Source organism: Rhinolophus hipposideros (assembly GCF_964194185.1).
Source record: "Rhinolophus hipposideros genome assembly, chromosome: 14".
In the NCBI taxonomy this organism is placed as follows: Eukaryota; Metazoa; Chordata; class Mammalia; order Chiroptera; family Rhinolophidae; genus Rhinolophus; species Rhinolophus hipposideros.
In genome coordinates, this window is record NC_138060.1 from 61,957,979 (window position 1) to 61,983,299 (window position 25,321).

Genomic DNA, 25,321 nt, shown 5'->3' on the forward strand with positions numbered 1-25,321 from the left:
TATGATGGGTGGGTCCCTGAGGCTGCTGGCTTGTAGTAAGGCTGGCGGTTCGGGGAATCATAGGAACCCTTGAGTGGCCGGACAGAGCTGTGAGGCTGGGCTGCTGCAACCTGGCCTGGGCTGGAGGGGGCAGGCGGGTCCAGCGGTGTCAGCCGTCCCAGGAGCTGCACCGCCACCTGCTGAGCGGCCGGGGCAGTCCTAGGTCCTGCGCTGAGAGGCTCACGCGAGCGGCCAGCCGCAACTGGCAGCGAGTGGAAAGGAGCCACACGGCAGGGGGTGCGCAGGTGAGCGCAGGCTCGTTGCTCCCCAGCGCGCCTGCCATTCCCACCTGGGAGTTGAGTGCCCGGGTAAACACCAGGCGCGGCGCGGTGTGCGCGGTGTATCCACGGAGAGACAAAGCCAGGGCGGGGCGGGGGCGCCGCCCGCGAGGCCGGGACAGGAGCGCAGAGTGCAGACTACCCTCTCCTGGAGCGTGCTGCCCCACCGCCTGGGAGACCCCAGCCCAGCCCGCCGACAGGTGGAGCGGGGGCGGGGCGGCGGCCGGGCGGGTCCCGCCCCGGGGGTGGGGCCGGGCGGGGCGGGCGGGGCGGGGCCGCGCTATGCAAATGTCGCCCACGGGCGGCCAATTGCGGGCGCTCCCCGCGCGGTTCCTAGCGCCCCGTCCCGCAGGCGGCCGCGAGACCAGAGCAAGCGAGCGAGCGAACGGCCGCGGTCCGCCGATTCCCGAGCGCAGCGCAGGGCTAGGGTGCTCGGCGAGGAGCGGCGCAGCCCCGCACGGCCGCCCGGCCCCAGCGCAGCAACCAGGCGGGCACAGCGCCACCGGGCCGAACCGAGCGCAGCGCGCCGAAGCCGAGCGCACGGTCGCCCGCGCCCCGCTCCCGGCGCCGGGGAATGCGCCCTCGGCGCGCCGGCCAGGGGGCGCCCGCAGCCCACCCGGGGGGAGGCGGCCCCGAGCGCCCCTGAGCCTTCCCATGGCCCGGGCTGGGGCCCGGGGCCTCGGCTGCTGACGTGCTCGAAACCCTCGGAACCGGGTAAGCCCGGGCCGCGGCGCCGACCCGGGCTCAGGCACAGCGGCGAGAGGGCGCGGGCAGGGCCATGGCCCCGGGGGGCCGCTAGTGCGGGCCGGCCCAACCCGGAGCCTCTCTGCCGCCGCGGTAGCCGCCGACGCCCGGGAGCCCAGGCCCCGCCGCCACGGAAGAGGTGAGTGCGGCAGGGAACCGGGAGGGAGCGGGCAAGCGGCCGGGCCACCCCGCGATCCCTCTGAGACCCGCGGCACTGCAACTCTGCGGAAGTGTGCGTGGCACGGGGCATGGAGAGCCAGGGAGCTTCCCGCAGACGCAGAGGCGACAGGTCTAGAGTGGGCGCTGTACCTGTCTGGCGTGCCCGGACCTTTTGCATCGGGGCGACATGGGGTTGTGTGGATTAGGTGGCCTGCGGGGTCATCAGTGTGTAAAGCAACTTTTTCCCGTAAGGTTCTGGGTGAGTGGGTGCTCCCTTACACCCCCACCCCCACGTTCCTGGAGCGGGAGTCCGGCTGCCCCTTTTCCCGGCTCAGCTCTTTCACTCACTAACGCTTCAGGCAGCGCTCTTCCCCGGTAGGTGCGCCCGCCCTGCCTCAGTGTCCCTGCCTCAGTGTCCCGATCTCACGGTCGTCTGCTGGCTGCCCCCACGTGGAGGGTCTCCCGCATCTGCAGGGCAGGAGGACTGCGGCCACCGGGCTTTTCTCCCAGCACTGTGCCGGCCCCCTGACCTCCAGCTACCAGCTTGGGTTTCTTTGCCAGCAGGGAGTCTTGTCTGTTAGGGGCCGGCTGTATGTGGGGTGTAGGTGAGCTGGGAAAGCCTGCAGTCAAGCCCCCGTTTGGGCAGGCTGGGCCCCAGTGGTGAAGTGGGCAAGGGACACGAGGAGCTTGGTGGGCTCTCCTACAGCAGGTGGGACCAGAGAGTGTCAAGGTGGCCCAGGAACAAGGCAGGCATGGCAGGAGGGGTCATCTGGGGCTAGGGTTGGGGGCCTGGCTGGATAAATAACTTCTCATTCTTGAGATAACTGTCTTGTGAGCACCAGCCCATGAACACCTGGGGGAGGGATGGGATTGAAGGCACTGGAGTGTCTGCCCTGGACCTGGCCAGGTTGGGGGTTGCTGTCCTGAATTCACCAAGATTGTCTCCCAGAAGCTCCTGTCCTAGTTGCAGAGATAGGGAAACTGTACCCAGGGTTTGGGAGGCTCATCCCAGTTTAGGGGGTTATTTGAAGCTGGGGCTTTATCCCAGGCTGCAAACGGATTGTGCCTGGACCCATGGGGGACCATGTCCTGGAATGGTGTCCTGGAAGGCGAGGGCACTGGGCATGCCTACCCCTACTGCAGCCCCTCAGTTCTGAAGGAGTCAGGTCCTCCGGAAGTGTGTGTGTGGGGGGAGAGAAGGCCAGCAGCCTAGCCTCAGCACCTCCACCCTGCTCTGCTAGGCCTACCTTAAGGGGGAGGATGGAGCCTAACCCAGGTGACCTTGACTGGGAAACCCCCGACCACCACTAAAGGAGGAGTTTCAATCCCAGCTATGCTAGGGTGGCTCTGCTTCCTGGTCCATGGGGTGTTGGGGGAGGGGGAAAACCAAGGAGCCAGGAAGGAGCTCTGGCCTGCAACGGGGAGTATCTGAGGGGCTGGGTAGTGGGTGATGTGCTGTTAATAATTTCTTCCCCATGTTCCCCCCGTAGCCCCTGCTTCTGTCTCCCTTCCATCCTGGCAGTTCTCAGCTCAGAGGAGTAAACCTCCCTTCCCTGAGGCTGTCTACCCCTCCACCCCCACTCTAAGCCTGGGAGGTCTGGAGCAGGCTGGACGATTCGACCACCTAGCCCCCTGCCCTGCCCCCAGGTGCCTCCGGACCCCCTCCATCGGCAGCCCCTTTCCTGCACCCCTTGCCAGCCCCAGCTCCTCGGTTCTTTGTTCGCGTCTCTCCTCCGTCCCTCCCTCTCTCCTCCCTCTCTCCTCCTCCCTCCCGCCTGCCTCCCTTGCTCCCTCCCAGCCAGCCTTCTTTCCTTCCTTCTCTGCTCTCCTCCTGGTGGGCTCCCAGGTGGCGGTGGCTGTTCCTTCTCTGTCCACCCACCTGGACCTGCTGACTGGGGGCTTCTCTGGGGCTGGGGCTGAGTGGAATGCAGCTAGGGGCTGGCAGAAGGGAAGCAACTATAGAAATGCCCTCCCCTTCCCACCCTCTGTCCTCCTCCTCTCCTTCCTTCCTCTCCTCTCCTCCATCCCTCAGGCTGCTGAAGAGAGGGCTTGGAGGCCCCAACAGACTTGAACATTCCCCATTCACCCCTTTAAAGGGCCAGAGCACTGTGGGAGGTCCCTGTAGGGATCCTTAGGGTAAGGCCCTCCACCTTCCTGGACACCTTGGGGGACTCCAACTGTCCTTGGTGACCCTGACCTTGCCACCGTGAAAATGGATCCAGGAGAAATGAGGTTACAAGGAGGGGGGATGTGAGTCAGCCCGAGCACCCTGATACATAGGATCAAAGCTCTCTGAGGGACCCAGACTGCATCTTACCCTCCCAACGCCAGGACAGTGTCTCCCAGCTTCCTCGAGCCCCACCCCACCAGCAGGTCAAGTTCTTGAGCAAACATGCCTGTGAGGACGTGTGTGGGCATGTGGACGGGTGTATACATCGTATACATCCACAACTGCTAGTGGGGGCCTCCGAGGTGTCCCCCGAGGGGGGGGGTGGCTGCAAAGCCCTTTCTCCCACCTGTGCCCTCATCAGAGCTTGCACCTCATCAGCACCACCTTGGTGCCCCAGCAGACAGGGTTCTGCCCTCCCCCAGCCAGCCTCCCCAGGAGGGAGCATCTGGGGTGGGGGATTTTGAAGGCACCTGAGAGGTGTGTCAGGCACTCTGGAGAGGGTGTTTCCACAGAGGTTGCCACGTGGGGAATGGGCCAGGAGGCCTGAAGCTGCGTTTCCTGCCTGAGGAACCATGAGTGCTTTGCCAAGGCCGGAGAGGCAAGGCTCTGGGGAGGTGGGCCTAGGGAGGGCCCGGGGGTCTGTCTAGGGAGGCCTGACAGTCAGATGCGGAGCCTGGGCCTTGCCTCAGCGTATGTCAGCCAGTGCACGAGTAATAGGCCATAGTACCCCTCACCCCGTCCCAAGGTCCTAACATTGGCCTGGGGTCCTGCCTCCCAAGTGAGAAGGTAATAGACAGGGCAGATCTGGGGGATGGGGCTCACACTGTCGTTCTTGGTGCCCCCACCTCCAGTGCATCTGGGTGGGGGGGTTGGGAGTTGGCGCTGGCTTTTGCTGGGAGGGAGCAATATGTTGCGACAACTGGTGCTAGGCTGCGTTTACCCAACAGCCAGCCTGCCACGGGAGACAATATTTGAAAAACAGTATCCAAACTTGGACCTGCTGGGGGTGTGGGAGTTTTGCAGGGGAGACTGCAGGCCTGCCCAGGCCAGCTGGCCATCCTAGCTCCCCTTCTTCATCCTCTAGAGGTAGAGCTGGAACTTTTCTTGGCAGGAAGTCCTTCTGTATGTCTGACCTGGATCCCTCCTGCTGTGATTTCAGTAAAAGTATACACTGCTATTCTTTGCCTCTCCTTTTCTGGCTGCTGTTGCTCTTTCACTTTAGGCTGTCTACGTGTGTCTCACTCATCCTCCACTCTCTCCCATGCACCCCACCCCAATAATCAGGTCCAGATTTTCCTGTACTTGGAGGAGAGGTTTTGCTGGAGCAGGCAGGGCTGGACCCACCTCTTTCCCACATTCCTTGACATGGCAGAGGGAAGGGGCAGTCCACGTGGTTAGGGGTGGTACAAGGAAGAGCTCATTGGGAATGGAGAGGGCTGTAGTTCACCTGCTTGGGCTGGCTCCTGTGAGTGGAATTCAGGAGTCTGGGGGCCGGAGGTTGGGGGGTTGAGTCTCCAGTCGGTTAGCGCTGCTGACCCCAGGCTACACCTGATTGGTCTTCAGGCCTATTTGTTACACCTCCCCAGACAGAGGCAGTGACAGGAAAGTATATGAGGTTTCCACTCTGGGGCATTCATGGCCCCCGGCTGAGTGTGTGAGCAAGGAGACACTCATCACCCTATTTGTTAGATAGGGAAACTAAGGTACCTTGGGCAGAATTACACATGGGAAATGTGGGTAGGGCAGGACTCCCTTATCTGCCTCACACATTCCAATCTTGATTCCCCCCTCACAGGTGTCCAGACTGCTGAGCCTGCTTCCTGGGCCCTCGGCCCCTCCCACGATGCCTGTCGCTGGTTTCCTCCTCTGGGCTTCCCTACTGACTGGGGCCTGGCCAGCCACCCCCACCCAGGACCACCTCCCAGCCACACCCCGGGTCCGGCTCTCATTCAAAGGTAAGAGGCCACCTTGCTGTTCCTCATGTATAACACTTGGCCCTATTGCACAGGAGTGAGGAGAGGTCAGGGCAAAAAAAGGACAAGTTGTGCAGCCACATGGGTCTCCCTGGGTGTGTGTGGTGGGGACAGGGAGGTGGTGGCCTGCTGGGAAGGGCTAGAGACTGAGCCACTTAGACATCTTGGAGAAGGGTCCTGAGTCTGCCCCTTTTAGAGCTAGCATGTGAGGTCTCAGGCTGGGTGGCCTCGGCTCTGCAGGCTGTTTCCCTCTGTGCTTGTAGAAGCCCTTTCTTGCCACTGCTGTGAGTCTGGTCTTGCCCTGGGCAATCCCTGGGATGGAGGTCAGATAGTCATGCAGACCCTGAGGCCTCAGGAGGAGCAGGACCTACTCTATTGGGGTGTGGGTGCTTGAGGAACCTTGCTGTGGGCCTCCAGGGGGGAGGGATTCCCAGGAATGGGAGGCTGTGACTGGGTAGGCCACCTGGTGAGTTCTGAGAGAACACATGCTATGGTGACAAGCCTGAGCACCTGAGATCCCCAGTGAGCACTTTGCCTCTGAAGTCCCTGGAAGGTTATAGTGATGGGTTGGGGTCTGCAGAGTGAGACGCTGGTTCCCCAGCTCCATCACCTTTGCACCTAACCCCACTGGGCAGAGGAACACACGTGACACACACACCCAGCTGTACACATGGCTCACTCACTAGCCACTTCCTCTAGGGTGTGTGATTAGAGTCTACCCTCGGCCTGGGGTAAGGGGCAGTGGCCATACTGGGGCCTGGGGACCTGGGGTCACTGCTGAATTCTCAGCCTGAGCCCTCCTCTGGCCCGAGGTCACTTTGTCCAGCCGCCTGTCATGGGTGGGTCTGACTTAGCGATGGCTTGCTAGATTTCCGGGCACACATGTTGGGGTGAAAGGCTGGGCTGACCTCCTTCCTTCCTCAGGCTTGGCCGAGGCCCAGCCCTCACCTTACCAAGTTCACATGTTCCCCAGCAGAGCCCCTCCCTTGCCCTCATCCCACCCCTGCAACTTGCTGGCGTTAGTGGGGTTTGAATTTATGAGGATGTGCCAGGAAGGAACTGAGAAATGGGCAGAAGAGTGCATCAGTTTGGTTTGTAAAAGCAGCCCTCCTCTCCTAGGCCTGGAACATGAGATATTTATTCTGCTGATATCCCCACCCTTCCCTGGTGGAATTCCTCAGAGCAGATTGACTAATAAGTCTTGGTGGGACCTGATCTCCCCTCCTACCCCCTTCCCAGCCCAGGGTGCAGGGACAGGGAGTAGAGCATCCCCCTCCCCCCATGGGAAGGAGGGGTGGCTTGGTCGCCACACCCCTGAGACCCTAGCGCCCAGACCTCCATTCTGGGTGTTATTTTTATCATCACCCTGGAGACCCATGAGAGGAAGCAGGAGGGACGAAACATAGGGAGGTCCTCCGTATGCTCCTTTTAAACCTTCTTGGACCTCCAGGGCCAAAGGGGTAAAGGCTTTTGTTCCAGTTTTCCAGAGAGAAACCGAGGCTTGGGCAAGGGCAGGGCCAAGGTCAGGCGGGAGGCAGAGGCGAGGCCAGAAATAGAACCCTGGTGTCCTGGCCTTGTTGTCGCCTGACTCCCACATCAGTCGGGTCGATTCCCTCTCAGTTATCTCTGAAGCCGACACCCGCGGTGACTAAAAGCCCAACTCCTGGCAGCCAGCCTATGGTGGTGCTGACTGCCTGGCAGCCTGGGGTGGGGCTGCTACCTGGGGCCACCCCCTCCCTGGGCCTTGGTGCCTTTGCACACGCAGGTTTCCCTGCCCTGGATGGCCCTTCCTGTTCCCCACTTGATCTCATGTCCTAGTTTTATGCTTAGACGTCACTTGGTTGAACAGATACTTGAGTACCTACTATGCACCAGGCCTCGTGCTGAGTACTGGGGGCTCTGCAGTGAACACAGTCAGGTACTTACAGTCAAATTGACTGAAGGACAGTGGACACCCAGTTGGTCAATGCCACCTGGGAGCCCAGCACTTCCTGTGCACCAGGCCCTGTGCTGGGTGGTCTCAGCCGGGTCACATACACAAAGTGGCCCTCAGTGAGAAGGAAGCCCTCACCAGGTGTTTGTGGCATGAGAATGGAGACCCACACCTACAGAAACTGCCATCCCACAGCCACGCCAGAGACTGGGAAGGAGGGGGCTTCTCCGCCGAGTACACAAGAGGGGCACAGAGGCATTGGTGGTCACTCTGGCCCCATGCCTCAGTTTCTCCATCTGTGCTTTGGGTGGACATAGTCACTGGTAAGCCAGGCTTCAGGGACTCAGCCTCGGCTCATGCCCTCCCTACCTGAGTCCTGCTGCAGGTGCTAGTTCCACCCTGGGAGGGGCAGGCTCTAAGGCGGAGGTACTGGCATGAGGGGCCATGCTGCTCAGGGCAGATAAAGGAACAAAGGCAGGAACTGGTCCAGACTCGGGTTTGCTGCCTGCCCCAGCCGGGCCTAAAGCTGAGAGGATGTAAGGGAGAAGGGACTCAGGGTTCAGTGAGAGTGTGTGTGTGTGTGGGGGGGGGGGGTCTCTTGGGACTCACCTCCTGAGCTTCCATCAGCTGCACAGCCCAGGTCAGGCACAAGTGAGGGATCACGTACAAAAGAAGGCTAGAAGCAGGCGAGGTATTCTTTGAGAGCTCGGGGTGCTTGGGACTAGAGAGCCTGGACAGCAAATCCCTCTTTCCTCCACCCCTCCTTGCGTGGGCCTGGAGTCCTCTTAACCCCAGAGTCACTGGCCAAGTCTGAGAGGAAAAGCTCTCCTTCCCCCACCCTGAAAGGGCACCACCTCAGCTGCTGCAGGGAGGTGCCAGGGCCCTGCCAGGTCCTTTGTTAAGCTTGGGGAATGTTTATTTTTTCCCAGGAAGCCATCCCATAATACACCGCTGCTGCCTGGGCTGGCTTTGGCCAAGAGGTTTTTTGGTGGGGGATAGGGGTCTTGTGAAGATATGAGGTGGCTGGGCTACTTGGGAAACTGAGGCAGAAGTAGGGAGATGGAGCAGAAGGTCATCTTGCCAAAGGAGGTCAGGAAAGATACGAATAATAAAAATAATAGTAGGTGTGCATGGCGATGACCAAGGAGTGGTCCCTCCAAGGCCTGATGGGCCCTCCCTGGATGTCCTGTGAGGCATGAGACCTAGAGGCTTCCCATGTCACTCAGGAGCAAGACCAAGACGGAGCCTGGCTCTGCCTGATATCTCAGCTTGTCTCAGGACTGAGTGTGGAGGGTGGGATGGGGGGTGCACAGCCCTGTCCCATGAGCTAGGGACAGGGTTCCAGGATCCTGCGGTGCCAGCTTTAGCCTTCCCAAGGGAAGGGATAGGGTCGCGGCTTCTCGTGCCCCTAGGGAGCTCTCCTTTCAGAGAAGGAAAACCAGGGTCCTGCAGAGGAAAGTGCTCCTGTGTCCAGAGTAGCCTTGGGGTTCGGACCTTCTGTGACTCTGGTGTCATTGGCTTGCTCACTGCAGAAGGCTATTCTGCAGGTGGAAGGGGAATGAGTGTGTGTTGGTCAGTCCTGCCTCTGAGCCTGGTTGGGGGGAGCTAATGGGCCAGAACAGTGCCACCACTTACAGCATTTGCATGTGGCATCCGAGAGCCAGTTTCCAGGTTTCTTTGTTAGGAAATGATGAGATATGGAAGTTAGGAGGGGTCACAGTTGGTGGGGGTAGGGGTCGGAAGTTGTACAAGCCTTGACAGAGCATTGCCCACCCCCAGGCCTGACTGCTTGGGCATGGGGGTGGGGCTGGCAAGCTGGAGGACCTACTCTTGCCTCCCAGGGGCTCCCTGGCCAGCTTCAGATTGCAGACGAGGTGAGGAGCCCTGGGAGCTTGAGGCCAGGGGTGGCATTAGGGAGCTGGGCAGCGGTCAGGTGGCTTGGATAGCTACAGGGGGATCTGAATCTAGCAAACCAGGATGGGTGGGTATTCTAGGATGAGCCAGGAGGAGGGAGGAAGGAAGATCCAAAGCGTGAACTTGAGCCCCAATCTCTGCATTTGGGATCAGTTTTCCTGGAAATGGGAGCTGCCTCACTCCTAACAGGGGACTTGGAACTGGCCACTTAGGGAGTTGGGAAGTCCTGTGGGCTGGCTGCCCACCCCTCAGCTGCCCAGAATCGGCCCTCAGAGAGAATGGGGATATGTCCTTGTGCTTGCAGAGGACCTGCCTGAGGTCCAGCCTGAGTCAGCCAGGCCAGGGCTTGGGGCCTTCAGCTGTGGTCCTTCCAGGTCCAGCCAAGCGTCGGATGGGACCGCCACCGGCTGGGCCTCAGCGGCACAGGCCTTGTCTCTGGTTCCCTGGCACTATGCCTGCCCCTCCCTCCCTGGCTCCAGCTTCCCTTGGCACCGAGCGAGGAGCTGGTGCATGCTCAAGGAGTAAATCATGTTCCTTGGCAGCCCCCGCTGCTTCGTAATCGTAAAGAATTTAAAGAGAAACCGCCAAGATAAAAATCTCATCCTGGCCCATAAAAGCATCTTTCACCCTGTGGCTTAGGAGGCAACAGTCTCAGACTGGGCTCCCGGCTGTCTGCACCTGTATGTGTGTACCCCCAACCCTGTGACCCCTCTGGAGGTGATGGGGGCCCAGAGGGTGTCCTCAGAGCTGTGGGTACCAGGCCCCTGGCTCCAGCTCCTCGAGGCTCCAGGGCAGGGAGTAGGGCACTGAAATTTGGTAGAATGCTCGGGTAGTGGTGGAGGTGATTGGAGGGACTGGCCCTGAAGGCAGACAAACCCCATTCTACCCTCGCCAGCTGGGTGACCTCTGACAAGTGGCTTAGCCTCTCCAAGCTCTGGTCTCTTCCTGTGGAAGCAGCATCCTGAGGTTTCCGGCTGCGCTGCTCGCATCCTGGCCTTGGGTGGACCTTGACCAGTGAGGTCCCTCTGTGTCCCTGCTACCTCATCTGTAAAATGCGGATATGAATGGTGCCGATCTCATCATGTTTTCAGGAGGATTCACTTTGTGCGTGTAGTTGCGGCCCCAGCAAAGAACTCTTAGTAACCAGAAGCTCCACTGAGGGTGGCAGACAGGTGAGGGCTGATCCTGGACGCTGCCCGAGGAGCCCCACACTGCCTCACCCCGCCCTCTGGATTTCTAACCTTTGGTGAGCGAGATGGTGTTTGGAGAAGACTGCAGGAGGGACCCTGAGCCCTGTGGTGGCGTGGGGTCAGGAGGAGGAGAAGGGTACCATGGGCATCTGGACATGGGCTTCGTGCAGGAGGCTACATCTCCAGCAGGGGAAGAGAGATGGTGGGAGAGGGAAGAGCAGAAGCAGAGGCAAGGTGTTTGTGGTGTAGCACCTGGGGAAAGGGCAGGGTGCCAGGATATAGTTTGCACTTTCTGCTTGTGATTTTTAAGCTCCTTTTAATCCCAGCAGAGGTACCGCATACATATTGTAAATCCAATGATAAGAGATGCATTTGTAGAGGGGATACCTTGGAGGGGGCTCTCTCTAAGATGAGCTCCGCAGTCTGGTTGGAGCCCATGATCAGTTGCAATATCCCCTCCTCTGTCTCCTGCAGCTTGTGCTGGGTTGACCAGATCTGGGCTGCTCTTTGGACATCTACACAGCTGGGCCGGGAGCGTGTTGGCCTGGCCTGGCCTGGCCTGGGAATCTGAGCCCCGCCTCAAGGGGGCCCTTGGCGCTTTGGAGAAGCAGAGAAGATTCCTGCTGCATTTTTCTTAGAAATAGCAAGAGGGCCCTTGCCAAAGGCCTGGATGCCAGAAGGCTCCAGTCTGAATCCCAAGCCTAGCTCACGTGGGCGCCCGAGCTTGGCAGGCCTGCAGCCACCCCCCACCACCAAGGCGGCTGAGCAGCCCCAGGGAGAGGGCAGACGCCTCCTGGACTCCAGACCCTGACCACTGGTCCTGACCCAGCACAGAATCGGGCCTGGGTAGCGGGTGTGGAACACCCAGGAGGCCAGCCTGCGGGGGGAAGGTGGCCTCAGCTAGGCTGACTTGTGGCATTCTCAGGGGGGGCACCCTGCAAGTCCTGCCTATCTGCCTTACCTCTGAAGGCAGGGACAGCCCCAAAGCAACAGGCGCCTCTGGGGACCAGGAAGCCTTTGGAGTGTAAGGCCTCAGCTGCAGACCCCCCTTCCCCCGCTCTTCTTCCTTCCTTCCTCCCCTGGTCCTTCCTTGCCTCCACCCTCTTCCATCACCACCCTGACCCCTCCTTGGCTTCCTACCCGGACATGTTCTTTCCTCTGAGGTCTCTGCACCTAGCCAAGAGCCTTGTTTCCTCCCACGTAAGGCTCGGTGCTGATGCCCTCATTTCGCTCTAGGGAAGAGTCCCCTCCCTCTGTTCCTGCTGGTTTAGCATGGTTTAGCTCCTGTGAGTCAACCTTCATTGGCAGAACAGCAGCTAGAATGTGGGGGCCTGGTGGGCTCCTGCATCACCTGAGGTCAAGGCGAGTGGGTGGCACTCCAGGGGGTCTGCCCATGGCGGTCTGCATTGTCATTCTGTTCAACACCTGCCTGTCCCAGCATAGGCCTGCGTGGAGGCCTTATTGCTGCCTTCCTGCCCGGGCTCCTGACTCAGCCTCGCTGTACCCTCAAGGCTGGCCCTGAGCGCACATCTGTCTGGGTAGTGCCTCAGTTTTCCCATCCAAATGTGTTGGGATGGGAGCTAAGACTGGCCGGGACATCCTGGGAATCTTCGGGTGTGTGATATGAAGGGGCTGCAGGGACCCCAAGAGTCAGAGGAGGGCAGCAGAGATGGGGGCTGAGACCAGGGCAGGGGGAGGGGCCTGACACCCACGAGCCTGTCGCTCCTATCCTGACCTGTCCGTCTGGTTGATTTATCGGAGTAAATGAGCCGTGGAGAGTTTGTTGTCTTTTGCAGTCACAGGGTGGAGGAGGTGGCAGAGGAAGGAGTAAGGGGTTTCCGGGCCAGGTCTGGAATGTGGGAGGAGGGGTGGGCCCCCAGGCCTTTGGAACTAGAGGCACGGATAGCCCTTTCCCTCTCCCCACCTGAGAAGTGGGTCTGTGCAGCCCTCCCCCTCAGGCCTCACCCCTCTTCCCACCCCACCCTCACTCCCACCCCGCCACACTTCTTGGGGCACATTCCTGTGTGAGCTGCTTGCCTGGGCGGCTCTGCTCCTTCAGACTATCCCTCCACTGCCTTGTGTCCTTTCCAAGCTGAGCCAGAGCTCTGAACATGGCCTGACCAGTGAATGTCCGGAGGGGTTCTCATAATCAGCTGTGCACACCGCTAGCGTCCGTGGAGGACTTCTTGGCGCCCTGAGCCACCAGCCCAGATGGAACTATCAGGCACCATGGGGCTGGGGGATGGGCAGGGATCCCTAGGCTAGAGAGCCCCCTACCTGCTGGGACAAAATGGTTGAAAGTCACTAACCTCCCGCGGGGGAACCTCTGGTTCCAGCTGGCCTATGTGCCAGGGAGTGTCCCTGCTGCCCCTTGCCTCCTGGCTTTTCCTGCATATGATGAGCTGTGCCCCCAGCCTGTCCTCTTCTGGGCGGAGCAGGTGGGCGCTGGGGCGGAACGGGCGTGGGAACAGCATGCCAGGTTCTGCTGGCCCCAGCCCTCCCAGCCCCAGGCCCCTTCCAGTCCCAGTTCCCCCAGCCCCAGTCCCCCAACCCCTGCCCCCCTGCCCAGCTGGGTGGTTCCTCCAACTCTGGCTCCTGTCCAGCTTGGTGTTTACTGAACAGCTGGGATGTTTACAGCAGCCTTTAAGAAGGGGCCCCTCATTCCAGAGGGTTTCCCATCTTGAGGATTCTATTGGGGACTCTTTCAACTCACCACTTCCACACCCCTGGGAGAGGCCTATCCGGAATGCAGGGGCAGCACCCACTTCTACCCTCTCCAGGGCTGGGCTGCTGTCCAGGTGTTGGCCCCTCACTCTCCATTCAGACCTCAGGTCCCTCTCCTGGAGGGGTGGACATTCCCAGGAGTGGCAACTCTAGGTGGTGAAATACGGTACTGGGTCTCCAGTTCAGACATTTAAATTAAATTCAATCAGAGCCGTTATTGAATATAAACACTCCGAGTCATTTACATGTTAATTATGTTGAATGGACTATGAGGCCATAATTAGTTGCTAATTGGGTGAGAGCAGCTGTAATTGGTTTTGTTGGCATCGACCTGGCTCACCTGCCTGTGGGAAGGGGGATGAGTATGGATAGCTCCTGGGGAGGCCCCTGGGTCTCCAATCTGTAGAGCCTGGCCCGAGGATGGGATTGGAGGGGAAAGATATTGAGGTGCTTGGGTCCAGAGGAGCCTGGAGCCGACTCCCTAGGGAGGAAGGAGGTAGCTTAAGCCCAAGGCAAAACCTTGGATCTGGCTTCTAGGGGTTTCCATCCAGAACATCCTGGGGTGGTTGGGAAAGGGACTGGGAGAGCCAGCCCCAAATCAGCAGTGACAGCCTTTCCTGCCCAGCCCTATGTGGGACTTGAACAAATGGGAAATGCCCAAGAGACGGTCAACAAGGGAACACAGGGCCGGTGACACCCTGGTATATCCCTGCCAATGCTGGGGCCCTGGCTGGCCTGGCCAGTGTGGGAGTTTTGGCCTTGGGGTATGAGTGAGGTGGGTGTGCTATGCAGGGGGAAGGTATGTACACAGGCTTTGGGGCTGCCCTGCCCCCAGCTCAGCCTGGCTGGGGCTTCCAGGGTTGCATGGCTGTGGCCAGGGGCTGAGACCTTCCGGTTGGCCGCTCATTAAAAGAGGATTAGGCCTGGAGCCAGGGGGCCAGCCCAACCCCTGGGCCTTCCTCTGGGGCCCCTCACAGCTTTAGGGGAGTGAGAAAGGGGCTGGGGGCCACCCTTCCCCAGAGCCCATGGGCGTATCCAGTCCATCTGGACTCGCCACTCCTGCTGTTGCCATTACTGCCACCTCCTTGTCCACCTCAATTTCTCTCCTCAGAAGAGCAGGAGGATGAAGGACTGACGAAGACCCTGGCCAGCACCCCTGCCCCTGGCCCCCAGCCTCATTTCTCTCCCTCAGCTCAGGGAGTAGGCCTGCACCAGCCCACGTGAGGTCAGAGGTCAGGAGTGGCTGGGGCAGGGACCTGTCTATCACCCCCTAGGACCCAAGCACACTGTCAGTCAGGGCTGCTGCTTTGTGGAGCTGTAACCAAGGGGGCGGGCACCTATCTCTGCTCCGGTAGCCCCCTTTTGGCAGCAGTCACTTCCTCACTAGCAACAGGCCTGGTGTCCTAGAGACGGGGCAGCAGGGGTCGGCCCGCCCACTCGGGGTCCACGGGTGAGGGCTGCGGACACGCCTCCTCAGTGCTGCCCTGGTCCACTACCTCCTTTAAAGCATTATCAGCTGTTTCCAGAGAGGAGGAAATGGAGACCCCTGGACTACACCCCCTACACACTGAGAATGTTCCTGCCTCTGGACTTTCGCCAGACCCTCCTGGGCCAGGACCCTGAGTATCTAATGGCCATGGGGGAGGGCTAGAGGCTGGGAACTGCTGCGGAAATGAGGTGTCTGATGCCAGAAAAGGCCCTTCCTTCCCCATGACGGGAAAAGCCTTCCCGGATGTCACCCCACCCAACCTGTGCCCAGCCTGGGTGAGGGTATGGGGGTGGGGCGCCTTTCCCAGGAGGCATTACCCACGCACGCCACCCTCCCTCCCCAAGGTCAAAGCTTATCCAACTTGAGTCCCAACACTCTCAGAACCCATTGTGCCCCAGCCCCTCCCTCAGTATGGCCCTGGTGATGGGGGAGGGGTGGCCCTCCCTCTATCAGAGCTGCGCCTGGGACTAGTGAATCAGGTGGAGGGAGACTGGCCTGAGGACATGGCCAGGCTGGGTCCACATCAGCCCCCGCCCACACTCATGCCCCGATGCCCCAGATCCTTGGTCTAAGTCTCTGCTCCTCAGAGGGGCTGAGGACCAGTGGGATCTAGTCTGCTGACGTTGCAGGTATCGGAACAGGATAGCAAGCGTTACTCAGCTACCTCCTGCCCTGTCCCAGGCTTCTTGGAGGAATGGAAGCCCCCAGTTCCTTTGTCCTGTGGCAGGGTGGAAAAGGGGGACAGACACCAGTTTCACTCCTCACCCTGTAACCTGAGGTGAGCACCGGTCTCCCCAGGAGCTGGGGATGCAGGGCTGTCATAGGGCCCCTTGTTTTAATTCTTTCCTACAATTTGGCATCACTGAGATGAGCACTGCAGCCGTGGGTTGATAAGGCCAGAGCACTGTATCTAATTCACTCTGGAACCCTGGGAAACTTCCAGCCTCCCCACCTCAGTTTCCCTGTCAGTAGGCTGGCTTCAGATAGATGATTTGGGGGTTAGCTCTGCTCCTGTGGGTGGGGGATGGGATGGAGACAGACTGGAGTTAGGGGAGAGTTGGGGCTGAGTCATTGCCCTCTCTGCTCCCCACTAGGAAATGGGGAGGCAGGGATGGGACTAAGGGTTGATGTCCTCCGAGAAAGAGTGATGTCTGAGATGCCAGCTTCCATGGGAAAAGAACTTGGGCGCCCATCCTGTTCTCTCCCCGCCAAAGCAGAGATGGCCTGGGAAGGATGGGTGGGGGGAGGAGCAAGGATGGGTGCTCAGCTGTAGCATTTCCCTGAGATCAGAGCAGGACGCCCACCCCAGGATCACCTAAATGTCAGTACTAAGAAGGCTCAGGAGATGGTCTCGGTAGGAACAGAGTGCCCTAGCCAGGGTCATGAAGCCCATGTCAGACCCTAATTTCTGACCCTTGTTCCCACGTCTCCCCCACCCCACACGGCCTCATGGGGCACCCTTTCCCTGCCAGTTTCCACCGTGACCAAAACATCATGTCCTGTGACAACAGAGCCATTGACGCCATATCCTTGGCTACTGGGAAGAGTCCCGAGGGTTCTGAGTCATGTGCCCTGTTGGTGGAAAACGAGTCACCTTCCCGCTCTGGTCTTCACCGCCGGGGCTGGCCTTGCCTGCGCCTCCCCTGCTTCCGTCCAACAGGCCATGGACCTAGGTGGGAATCCCAGCCCCCGTGCACTCCCGCACGGCGTCTGCCTTCTCTGTGCCTCGATGTCCTCATCTGTACATTGGATGTTGTGAGTGCTTGGCTTTACACATAAATAGGTGCTCGATGACTGAGTGTGAGACTCGCTCATCCCCACGTCTGCCCAGGGATAGGGGGGCATGGAAGGTTGGGAGGTAGGGTGTCAGATCAAGGCTAGTCTCCTGCTGCCTAGCACGTCTCCATTTCCTCATCTACTGAATGAATGATCTGTCCCCTACCTTTCTCACAGATGGGGATGGAGCCCAGAGTGCTGGGGCTTTGAGTCCCGTAGAGGTACATAGATTTGGGACTTGGGCATGAGGGGGTCACAGCATGGCAGAAGGGGAGGGTCTGGATTCTAGAGGACCAAGGCTGGGCAGGGGTGGAGGGTAGGGGTTAAGTCTGGTTGAATCCCTAGGGCTAACTGTTTGGCGCTTCCCCCACACCTCTGACTGAAGGTGCTCACTTGAACCTCTGCTTCCCTCCTCTCCATTGTCCCCGAACCGCCCCCTCGCCCAGCAGGACGGGTCAGGACACAACCAAGGCTGTGCCCCCAGTCAGGGTATAAATAACCCCTGGCGGGCTGTCCCAGCCTGGGGGGGCTCCGCTGGCAGCCCCACTTCCTCTCTGGCTACTTCCTGGCCCTGGAGGTGGGGGAGTGTTTACTTTCCTGTTGTCACTATGGCTGGGTGGCCAGGCAGGGGACTCCGAGTGGCCCAACAACAGGTGCAGGACAGGTGCCCAGGCTGCCCTGCCCAGGACTTCAGAGGCGCCGCCGGACAGGCGGGCGAGGCTGTAGCCAGGCAGGGATCGGCCCTTTGATCCCTCGGCGTCCCTGCGTCCCAGAGGTTGGCCAAGGTCATCACCTGTATTCTCTTGTCGCCCCACAGTCAGGACTGGGCAGGACAAGGCCTTTGCTTGCCCCCCAGTCCCTCAGACATGGGCTCTGGGTCTGCTGTGTGCGTCCCCTGGCTGCCAGCCCGCCGCACACACCCATCCTAGCATTTCCGGAAGCTCTGTCCAAAGCTACACTCAGGCACAGCCCCTCCAGCTCCACTCCTGGATCCCTAGCTCACAGCAGGGGTCAGGGTCAGCCAGGCCAGTGCCAGACGGCTGCCTGAGTGGAGGGTGACCTTGACTGAGGATGAGGCCACCTGCTGGTCCCACCTCAGGCAGCATCTAGGGCCTTGGATCCCAGCTGTTCTCTCTCCCAAGGCCTCCTTGACTGCCCCACCTGTGAGATGGGTAACCAGCTGTGAAATGGATAAGCAGCTGTCATATGGGTAACCACCTGTGAGAGGGGTAACCACCTGTGAGATGGGTAACCACCTGTGAGAGGGGTGACCACCTGTGAGATGGGTTGCCACCTGTGAGATGGGTAACCAGCTGTGAGAGGGGTGACCACCTGTGAGATGGGTAACCAGCTGTGAGATGGGTAACCACCTGTGAGAGGGGTAACCACCTGTGAGAGGGGTAACCACCTGTGACACGGGTAACAACCTGTGAGATGGGTTACTAGCTGTGAGAGGGGTGACCACCTGTGAGATGGGTAACCAGCTGTGAGATGGGTAACCACCTGTGAGATGGGTAACCACCTGTGAGAGGGGTGACCACCTGTGATAGGGGTGACCACCTGTGAGATGGGTAACCAGCTGTGAGAGGGGTGACCACCTGTGAGAGGGGTAACCACCTGTGAGATGGGTTACTAGCTGTGAGAGGGGTGACCACCTGTGAGATGGGTGACCACCTGTGAGATGGGTAACCAGATGTGAGAGTGTTACCAACTGTGAGATGGGTAACCAGCTGTGAGATGGGTAACCACCTGTGATAGGGGTGACCACCTGTGAGATGGGTAACCAGCTGTGAGAGGGGTGACCACCTGTGAGAGGCGTGACCACCTGTGAGAGGGGTAACCAGATGTGAGAGGCGTGACCACCTGTGAGAGGGGTAACCAGATGTGAGAGGGGTAACCAGCTGTGAGAGGGGTAACCAGCTGTGAGAGGGGTGACCACCTGTGAGATGGGTAACCACCTGTGAGAGGGGTGACCACCTGTGAGATGGGTAACCAGATGTGAGATGGGTAACCAGCTGTGAGATGGGTAACCACCTGTGAGATGGGTGACCACCTGTGAGATGGGTAACCAGCTGTGAGAGGGGTGACCAGCTGTGAGATGGGTGACCACCTGTGAGAGGGGTGACCACCTGTGAGATGGGTGACCACCTGTGAGAGGGGTGACCAGCTGTGAGAGGGGTGACCAGCTGTGAGATGGGTAACCACCTGTGAGATGGGTAACCACCTGTGAGAGGGGTGACCACCTGTGAGATGGGTAACCAGATGTGAGATGGGTAACCACCTGTGAGATGGGTAACCACCTGTGAGAGGGGTGACCAGCTGTGAGATGGGTGACCAGCTGTGAGATGGGTGACCAGCTGTGAGAGGGGTGACCACCTGTGAGAGGGGTGACCACCTGTGAGAGGGGTGACCACCTGTGAGATGGGTGACCACCTGTGAGAGGGGTGACCACCTGTGAGAGGGGTGACCAGCTGTGAGAGGGGTGACCAGCTGTGAGAGGGGTGACCACCTGTGAGAGGGGTGACCACCTGTTAGATGGGTGACCACCTGTGAGAGGGGTGACCACCTGTGAGAGGGGTGACCAGCTGTGAGAGGGGTGACCACCTGTGAGATGGGTGACCACCTGTGAGATGGGTAACCAGCTGTGAGAGGGGTGACCAGCTGTGAGATGGGTAACCACCTGTGAGAGGGGTGACCAGCTGTGAGAGGGGTGACCACCTGTGAGATGGGTAACCAGCTGTGAGAGGGGTGACCACCTGTGAGAGGGGTGACCAGCTGTGAGATGGGTGACCAGCTGTGAGAGGGGTGACCACCTGTGAGAGGGGTGACCAGCTGTGAGAGGGGTGACCAGCTGTGAGAGGGGTGACCACCTGTGAGAGGGGTGACCACCTGTGAGATGGGTGACCACCTGTGAGATGGGTGACCAGCTGTGAGATGGGTGACCACCTGTGAGATGGGTGACCACCTGTGAGAGGGGTGACCAGCTGTGAGAGGGGTGACCACCTGTGAGAGGGGTGACCACCTGTGAGATGGGTGACCACCTGTGAGATGGGTGACCAGCTGTGAGAGGGGTGACCACCTGTGAGAGGGGTGACCAGCTGTGAGAGGGGTGACCAGCTGTGAGAGGGGTGACCAGCTGTGAGATGGGTGACCAGCTGTGAGATGGGTGACCAGCTGTGAGAGGGGTGACCACCTGTGAGATGGGTGACCAGCTGTGAGATGGGTGACCAGCTGTGAGAGGGGTAACCAGCTGTGAGAGGGGTAACCACCTGTGAGAGGGGTAACCAGCTGTGAGAGGGGTGACCACCTGTGAGATGGGTGACCACCTGTGAGATGGGTGACCAGCTGTGAGATGGGTAACCAGCTGTGAGAGGGGTGACCACCTGTGAGATGGGTGACCAGCTGTGAGATGGGTAACCAGCTGTGAGAGGGGTAACCACCTGTGAGATGGGTAACCAGCTGTGAGAGGGGTGACCACCTGTGAGATGGGTAACCAGCTGTGAGAGGTGTTATCAGCTGTGAGATGGGTAACCAGCTGTGAGAGGGGTAACCACCTATGAGATGGGTAACAGCTCTGAGAGGGGTAACCCGCTGTAAGAGGGGTTAGCAGCTGTGGGACGGGGAGATGGGATGGGTGAATGCCTCATCTGATGCAGGACAGGTGCGCACAAATGTGCATACCTGGGCCCTGTGCAGACATGCGTATGCTCTTCTGTGTGCTGCCATCTCAAGCCTGTGCTGTGAATATTCATCTCCCTCATTACAACCCTCCCTCTCTTGCTGAGTTAAAAATAACTAGAGGTGGGTGGAGGAGGGGCTCGCCAGGGGAACCCCTGGGCTCTCCCCCTGCCAGAGGAAGGTTCCTAAGTTTTCTGGAGTCCTGGGTCTGTCATTGACCTATCACTGGACAAGTTCCTTCCTGTCCTTCATCCTCAGGGAGGAGGACTTTCCCCTGCAACTCGAGGGTGGGAGGGCCAAGCTGCTAGACTCACGCAGAAGAGAAACTGAGGATGCAACTAGACCCTTGCCCAGCCCCAGGGAAACTGTCGCATTCTGGCAGTTTTTCCTGGGAAAGACTGTTCCTGGCTGCTTCAAAGTGGCCTGAGAATTCCACCATTAGCAGCCCAGTGGGGCCTGGGGGAAGCCCGGCTCTGCTGGGTAGTATGGCTCCAGCAGGGCTTGCTGGTGTCCTGGCTACCCCACTCTGACCAGGTGGGGATCTTGCTGTGTGCCAGCTCTGCCTTCTGTCTGATGGGCAACTGGGGTAAGGACAGAGCACCCCAGCTCTGTGCCAGCAGCTGGGAGCTGTCCTGGATGCATCTGCCCCCACCCCTCTACTTATTAACCATTTTAGGCCCCTGGGGGTCGCTGGCAGCATCCGGCCCCACCTGAACAAAGACTCTGATGCTGTCAGGCTCCCTGGCTCTCACCCACTGCCCTTTCATGGGGACCCAGAAGCTTTAGCTTTGGGTGTGGCCCCTCTCTGACCTACCCACCTGTCCCACTTTCTCCTCCCAGTAATCAGGGACTGGAGAGGGAGCTAAGCATTCCCTGGAGGGGAAGCTGGGCGTTTAAGGTGACCGTGTGGTGGGGCCCCCTCTGCCAACGGGCGGGTATGGCTGGATGGTCTCCAAGTGTCCTACCGGCTGCCCTGCCCTCCACCCACAGAGCTGAAGGCCACAGGCACTGCCCACTTCTTCACCTTCCTGCTCAACACCACTGACTACCGAATCCTGCTCAAGGACGAGGACCACGACCGCATGTACGTGGGCAGCAAGGACTACGTGCTGTCCCTGGACCTGCACGACATCAACCGCGAACCCCTCATTGTAAGGGCCCGCCCAGACATGGGGTGGTGGGGTAAGGGACACAGGGCCCGTGTCTGGGGCCCCGTCCAGCAGGCTGTACCCTCTGACCCCCATCTCTGGCAGATCCACTGGGCGGCCTCCCCGCAACGCATTGAAGAGTGCGTACTCTCAGGCAAGGATGGCAACGTGAGTACAGTGGGGTCCACAGGTGGGGTGGGGGACAGGGGACAGGTGACCCCAGGGAGGCACTGGGACCCGGCAGGCACCTGGGTACCTCCCCGGCTTTCCCTCTGGTCCCAGGGTGAGTGCGGGAACTTCGTCAGGCTCATCCAGCCCTGGAACCGAACACACCTGTATGTGTGTGGGACGGGTGCCTACAACCCCATGTGCACCTATGTAAACCGAGGCCGCCGGGCCCAGGTAAGTCCCACCCACCCCCACCCTGTGCTTCTCCCATTGGTGGCCACATTCCAGGGTTCTGATGGGAGGATGGGCCACTTCCCGGCTGTGTGACCGTGGGTGAGTGACTTCTTTCACCTCTCAGAGCCTCAGTTTCCTCACCTGAAAATGGGGCTAATAGCTGCCTTTCTCACAGGTTGGTGTGAGGAAGAGGCAGTGAGCTAACACTCCCAAAGGTCTTAGTACTGTGCCTGGCACATAGTAAGCACTCACTCCATACATGGCAACAGTTCTCTTGGCAATGCCTGTGGACCATGCGCCTGCAGCCAAGCCAGAGGGTCTGGCGGGGGCCTCAGCGTTAGGAGGCTGGACACCTGGGTCAGCTTCTGCTACACGGCCTGGGGAGAGCTGCCCCTGCCCCAGCTCTGCCCGTCCCTGCCTGCTTCTGCCCTTTTCCATTTCCATGTGGGCATGTATGAGCTGGCGTGACCTTGTAGGGCGTGTGTAAGAGTGATTGGACCTAGGGGTCACATGTGTATGCAGGTGTGCACCAAGCTTGTGTGTATGTGTGCACGCACAGGTGCGTATATGGACTCACGTGTGTTCCTGGCATGTGTGGTGTGAGAGGCTGGCAGCCCGAGCCCGCTCCCCCAGCCCCTGCCACCCCTAGCTCTAACCCCTGTTCCTCATCTTCTCAGGCCACGCCCTGGACCCAGATGCAGGTGGTCAGAGGCCGAGGCAGCAGAGCCACGGATGGTGCCCTCCACCCGACGCCTACAGCCCCACGCCAGGTGGGCCCCTCCCTCCAGGCCCTTGCCAGGCAGCACTGCCTCGGAGCCGAACTCAGGGGCCAGCCTTCCAGGCCAGCCTCCCTCGGGGTTCCCCTCTGTCTCTGTGCCCCCTCCCAGCCCTTCCCCTGCAGTGACTCTGAAGGCACTCCCAGCTGGATTCATGTCAGTCTCAGTGTGACCCCTGCAGGCAAGAAATCATAAAGCCGTTAGGTGGGGAATACGAGCCCTGGGGACAGCCAAGCCTCAGCCCTCAGAACACGTGTGTAGACGTGCATGCACATGCACCCACATACACTTGGGCACCTGCAGTGCACACTCTAGCCCACACTTTATTCAGCCCCCAGAGTGGGTCCATGGCCCATGTGTGCAGTCTGACACATTCTACTCAGGTTTCCATGACCCAGGCCTCCCGTGGGCATCAGTCGGCACAGGTGTCTGCACACTCGTAAGCTTGGGGCTCTCTTCTCCTGGGTGGGAGGGGCGGAACTGTCTGCCCACTAGTCATGAACTGGGGCTGGGCTGGGAGGGGCTGGGGCTGGGTAGGGGCGGGCAGGGGGGCAGGGGCTGCCGGTGAATGAGAGCAAGTGATCACTTGAGCCTGTGTTTGTGGTGGGGAATGCTGAAAAGTGGGACTGCTCAGACTGTGTGTGTGTGCCCAGCGTGTGAACCATGTGTTCTGTATGCTGGCAGTGCTGTGTGCCAAGTTATGTGTGCAGCCCCGTGTGTGCAAGAAATCATGTGTGCAGAGTGTAACTGGAAGCAGGCCTGTGTACACCTTCCCATCACCATTCCTGCCACCCGCTGCCACCTCCTTTTGCCTCTTTGCCTCTTGTCTTTCCCTCCCTTCTCCCCATGAGCTCATCCTAGTCCCAGGGCTTTCACCAGCCTTCCTCCGAGCATCTTCAGGGCTGGGCTGGGAGGCACAGGGGCCTTTGTAAATTCTGTGTGATCTGGGCTGAACCCCTCAACTCCTGGCTCCCTGGGGAGACGTGGAGCTGGGGGCTCTGCTGAGGGGCAGGAAAAGGCCATGGCCTATTAATCTGTCCTGAGAACCACAGGTAGGGCACAAAGCCTGGGGACATAGTGACCTCAGAGCCCTCTGACTTGGTGGAACCTGATGCCAAAGGACAGAACCCCATGCGCTTGGCAGCCCCTCCTTGGCCCAGGACAGGCAGCCACAGCTCAAAGAATTGTGTCTGTTATGGCCCAAGGGGACCCTAGCCAGCGTCTTCCTGAACCAGACGGCGTGGAGCGGCTTCAGCCTCTATAAACCCACCCTACGCCCCTCTCATGGCCCCAAAGCAGAGCCCTCTGAGACCTGATTCCCGGGTTTTATCTGAGACTTGGGACCAGGCAGCACCTCCCTTAGAACAGTGTGGCCCTGCCCTGGGAGACAGTTAAAACCCAAGGAGAACTGGGGAGTGAAGGGGGTGGTTTCAGGGTGTCCCTGGGGGCCTTGCCCTTCCTGGCTGTGGGACCAGCCTGGACCATGCTGAGCCCCCCTCTGCCCTGCAGGATTACATCTTCTACCTGGAGCCTGAGAGACTCGAGTCAGGGAAGGGCAAGTGTCCATACGACCCCAAGCTGGACACAGCCTCAGCCCTCATCAGTGAGTGCCCCCACCCCATCCTGCTTCTACAGCCTGAAACTGTGGCCTCTGCCTCTGGAGTAGGGGGTGTGGCCCCAAGACTGACCCAGGGTGCACATGTAGCCCGGAAGCCCCCCAGTGGAGCCCCATCTGGCAGGCAGTAGGGTACAGACACTCCCCAGTGTGAGCTGAGGGGCAGAGACTAGGGGTGTGAGCTTCTATTCAGCCCCTCAGATCCTACCCTGAAATCCACAGTATGGTCCATGCAAAGGCCAAAACCCTCCCAGCCACAGGCTGCCTGGAGGAGGAGACAAGCCAAGTGTGCAAGGGGTGGTCCCCTACCATTTTCTTGTTTGTCTGAGAGGCTGGGAGAGGCCCACAGAAAGCACCAATGGAGAGTCCTGGCCCTGTGACCAGCTGGCGGGAATTTGTCTGGGAGGGTTGGGGGAATGTTCTCTGAGGAGGGGTCCCGTCTGGGACCTCAGGAGCAGCTGCTGCCCCTACCCCCAGGTTGGGTGAGCCCACCGCTGACCCTCGTCCCTGCGCTGTGCCTGCCTTCTGGCTGCCCAACTCAGTCTGCCTCTCAGAGCAGCTGCTGGGCACCATGTCACCTCCAAACCTGGGAAAGGCCCCCAGGGCAGGGGTGGGCATTATCCGCCCTGTCTTGGTGAATGAGAAGGTCCTAGCCTGACAGCAGAGGCTGCCCTAGGGGAATCTAGAGGGAATACATGGAGTCAGCATAGTTGTTACATTTTCAGGTGTCTTGTGAGCCAGCTGTTAAACACAGCTATTATTAAAAAAAATTAAATACATACTCAAAACTCATTACTTCCTAATTATTTTAACTGCATTTTATTATTACCTATGCTCTTGAGGTTATTTACATCTATTTTGTATCTGTGGGGGTGGAAATACTATACAGTGGTGGTGGCAGCTCTTCCCAAATCCACTTTCAGGGACTCCAGGTTAGTAGCTTCCAGTCAGCCATGGTGGGAGTATTTATCCACAGAAACCGGGTCTTGCTACTAATCAGAGCTCATTGCTACTAATCCCAGCCCTCCCAGAGCCAGTTAAACATTTACCGGCGCCCCACTGGTGAGACGATTGTGCCCTGGGGAGGCTGAGGGGCAGACAGGGCCCTACCCTGGGGGTCATGTGGGCTGTGCCCTGGTCCTGGCAAAGGGCCGTCCTCTTGACTGGCCCACCGGCCCACCCACAGATGAGGAGCTCTATGCTGGCGTGTACATCGACTTCATGGGCACGGACGCAGCCATCTTCCGTACACTGGGAAAGCAGACGGCCATGCGCACCGATCAGTACAACTCCCGGTGGCTCAATGGTGAGCA

At 59.6% G+C, this 25,321-nt stretch overlaps 1 protein-coding gene across 2 annotated transcripts in view; it reads left to right on the top strand.

The window, feature by feature from the left end:
* Window positions 1-669: 669 nt before the first annotated feature.
* SEMA3F (semaphorin 3F) overlaps window positions 670-25,321 on the top strand; it is a 30,869-nt gene continuing 6,217 nt past the window's right edge. The window contains exons 1-8 of one of the 2 annotated variants that reach the window (XM_081071957.1): window positions 670-1,200; window positions 5,186-5,345; window positions 21,058-21,218; window positions 21,321-21,383; window positions 21,498-21,617; window positions 22,295-22,387; window positions 23,903-23,996; window positions 25,195-25,314. In XM_081071957.1, the coding sequence (XP_080928083.1) occupies window positions 5,234-5,345; window positions 21,058-21,218; window positions 21,321-21,383; window positions 21,498-21,617; window positions 22,295-22,387; window positions 23,903-23,996; window positions 25,195-25,314 (763 nt within the window). In that variant the 5' untranslated portion in view covers window positions 670-1,200; window positions 5,186-5,233. The remainder of the gene's footprint in view (window positions 1,201-5,185; window positions 5,346-21,057; window positions 21,219-21,320; window positions 21,384-21,497; window positions 21,618-22,294; window positions 22,388-23,902; window positions 23,997-25,194; window positions 25,315-25,321) is intronic. The other variant, XM_081071958.1, reaches the window with a different exon arrangement.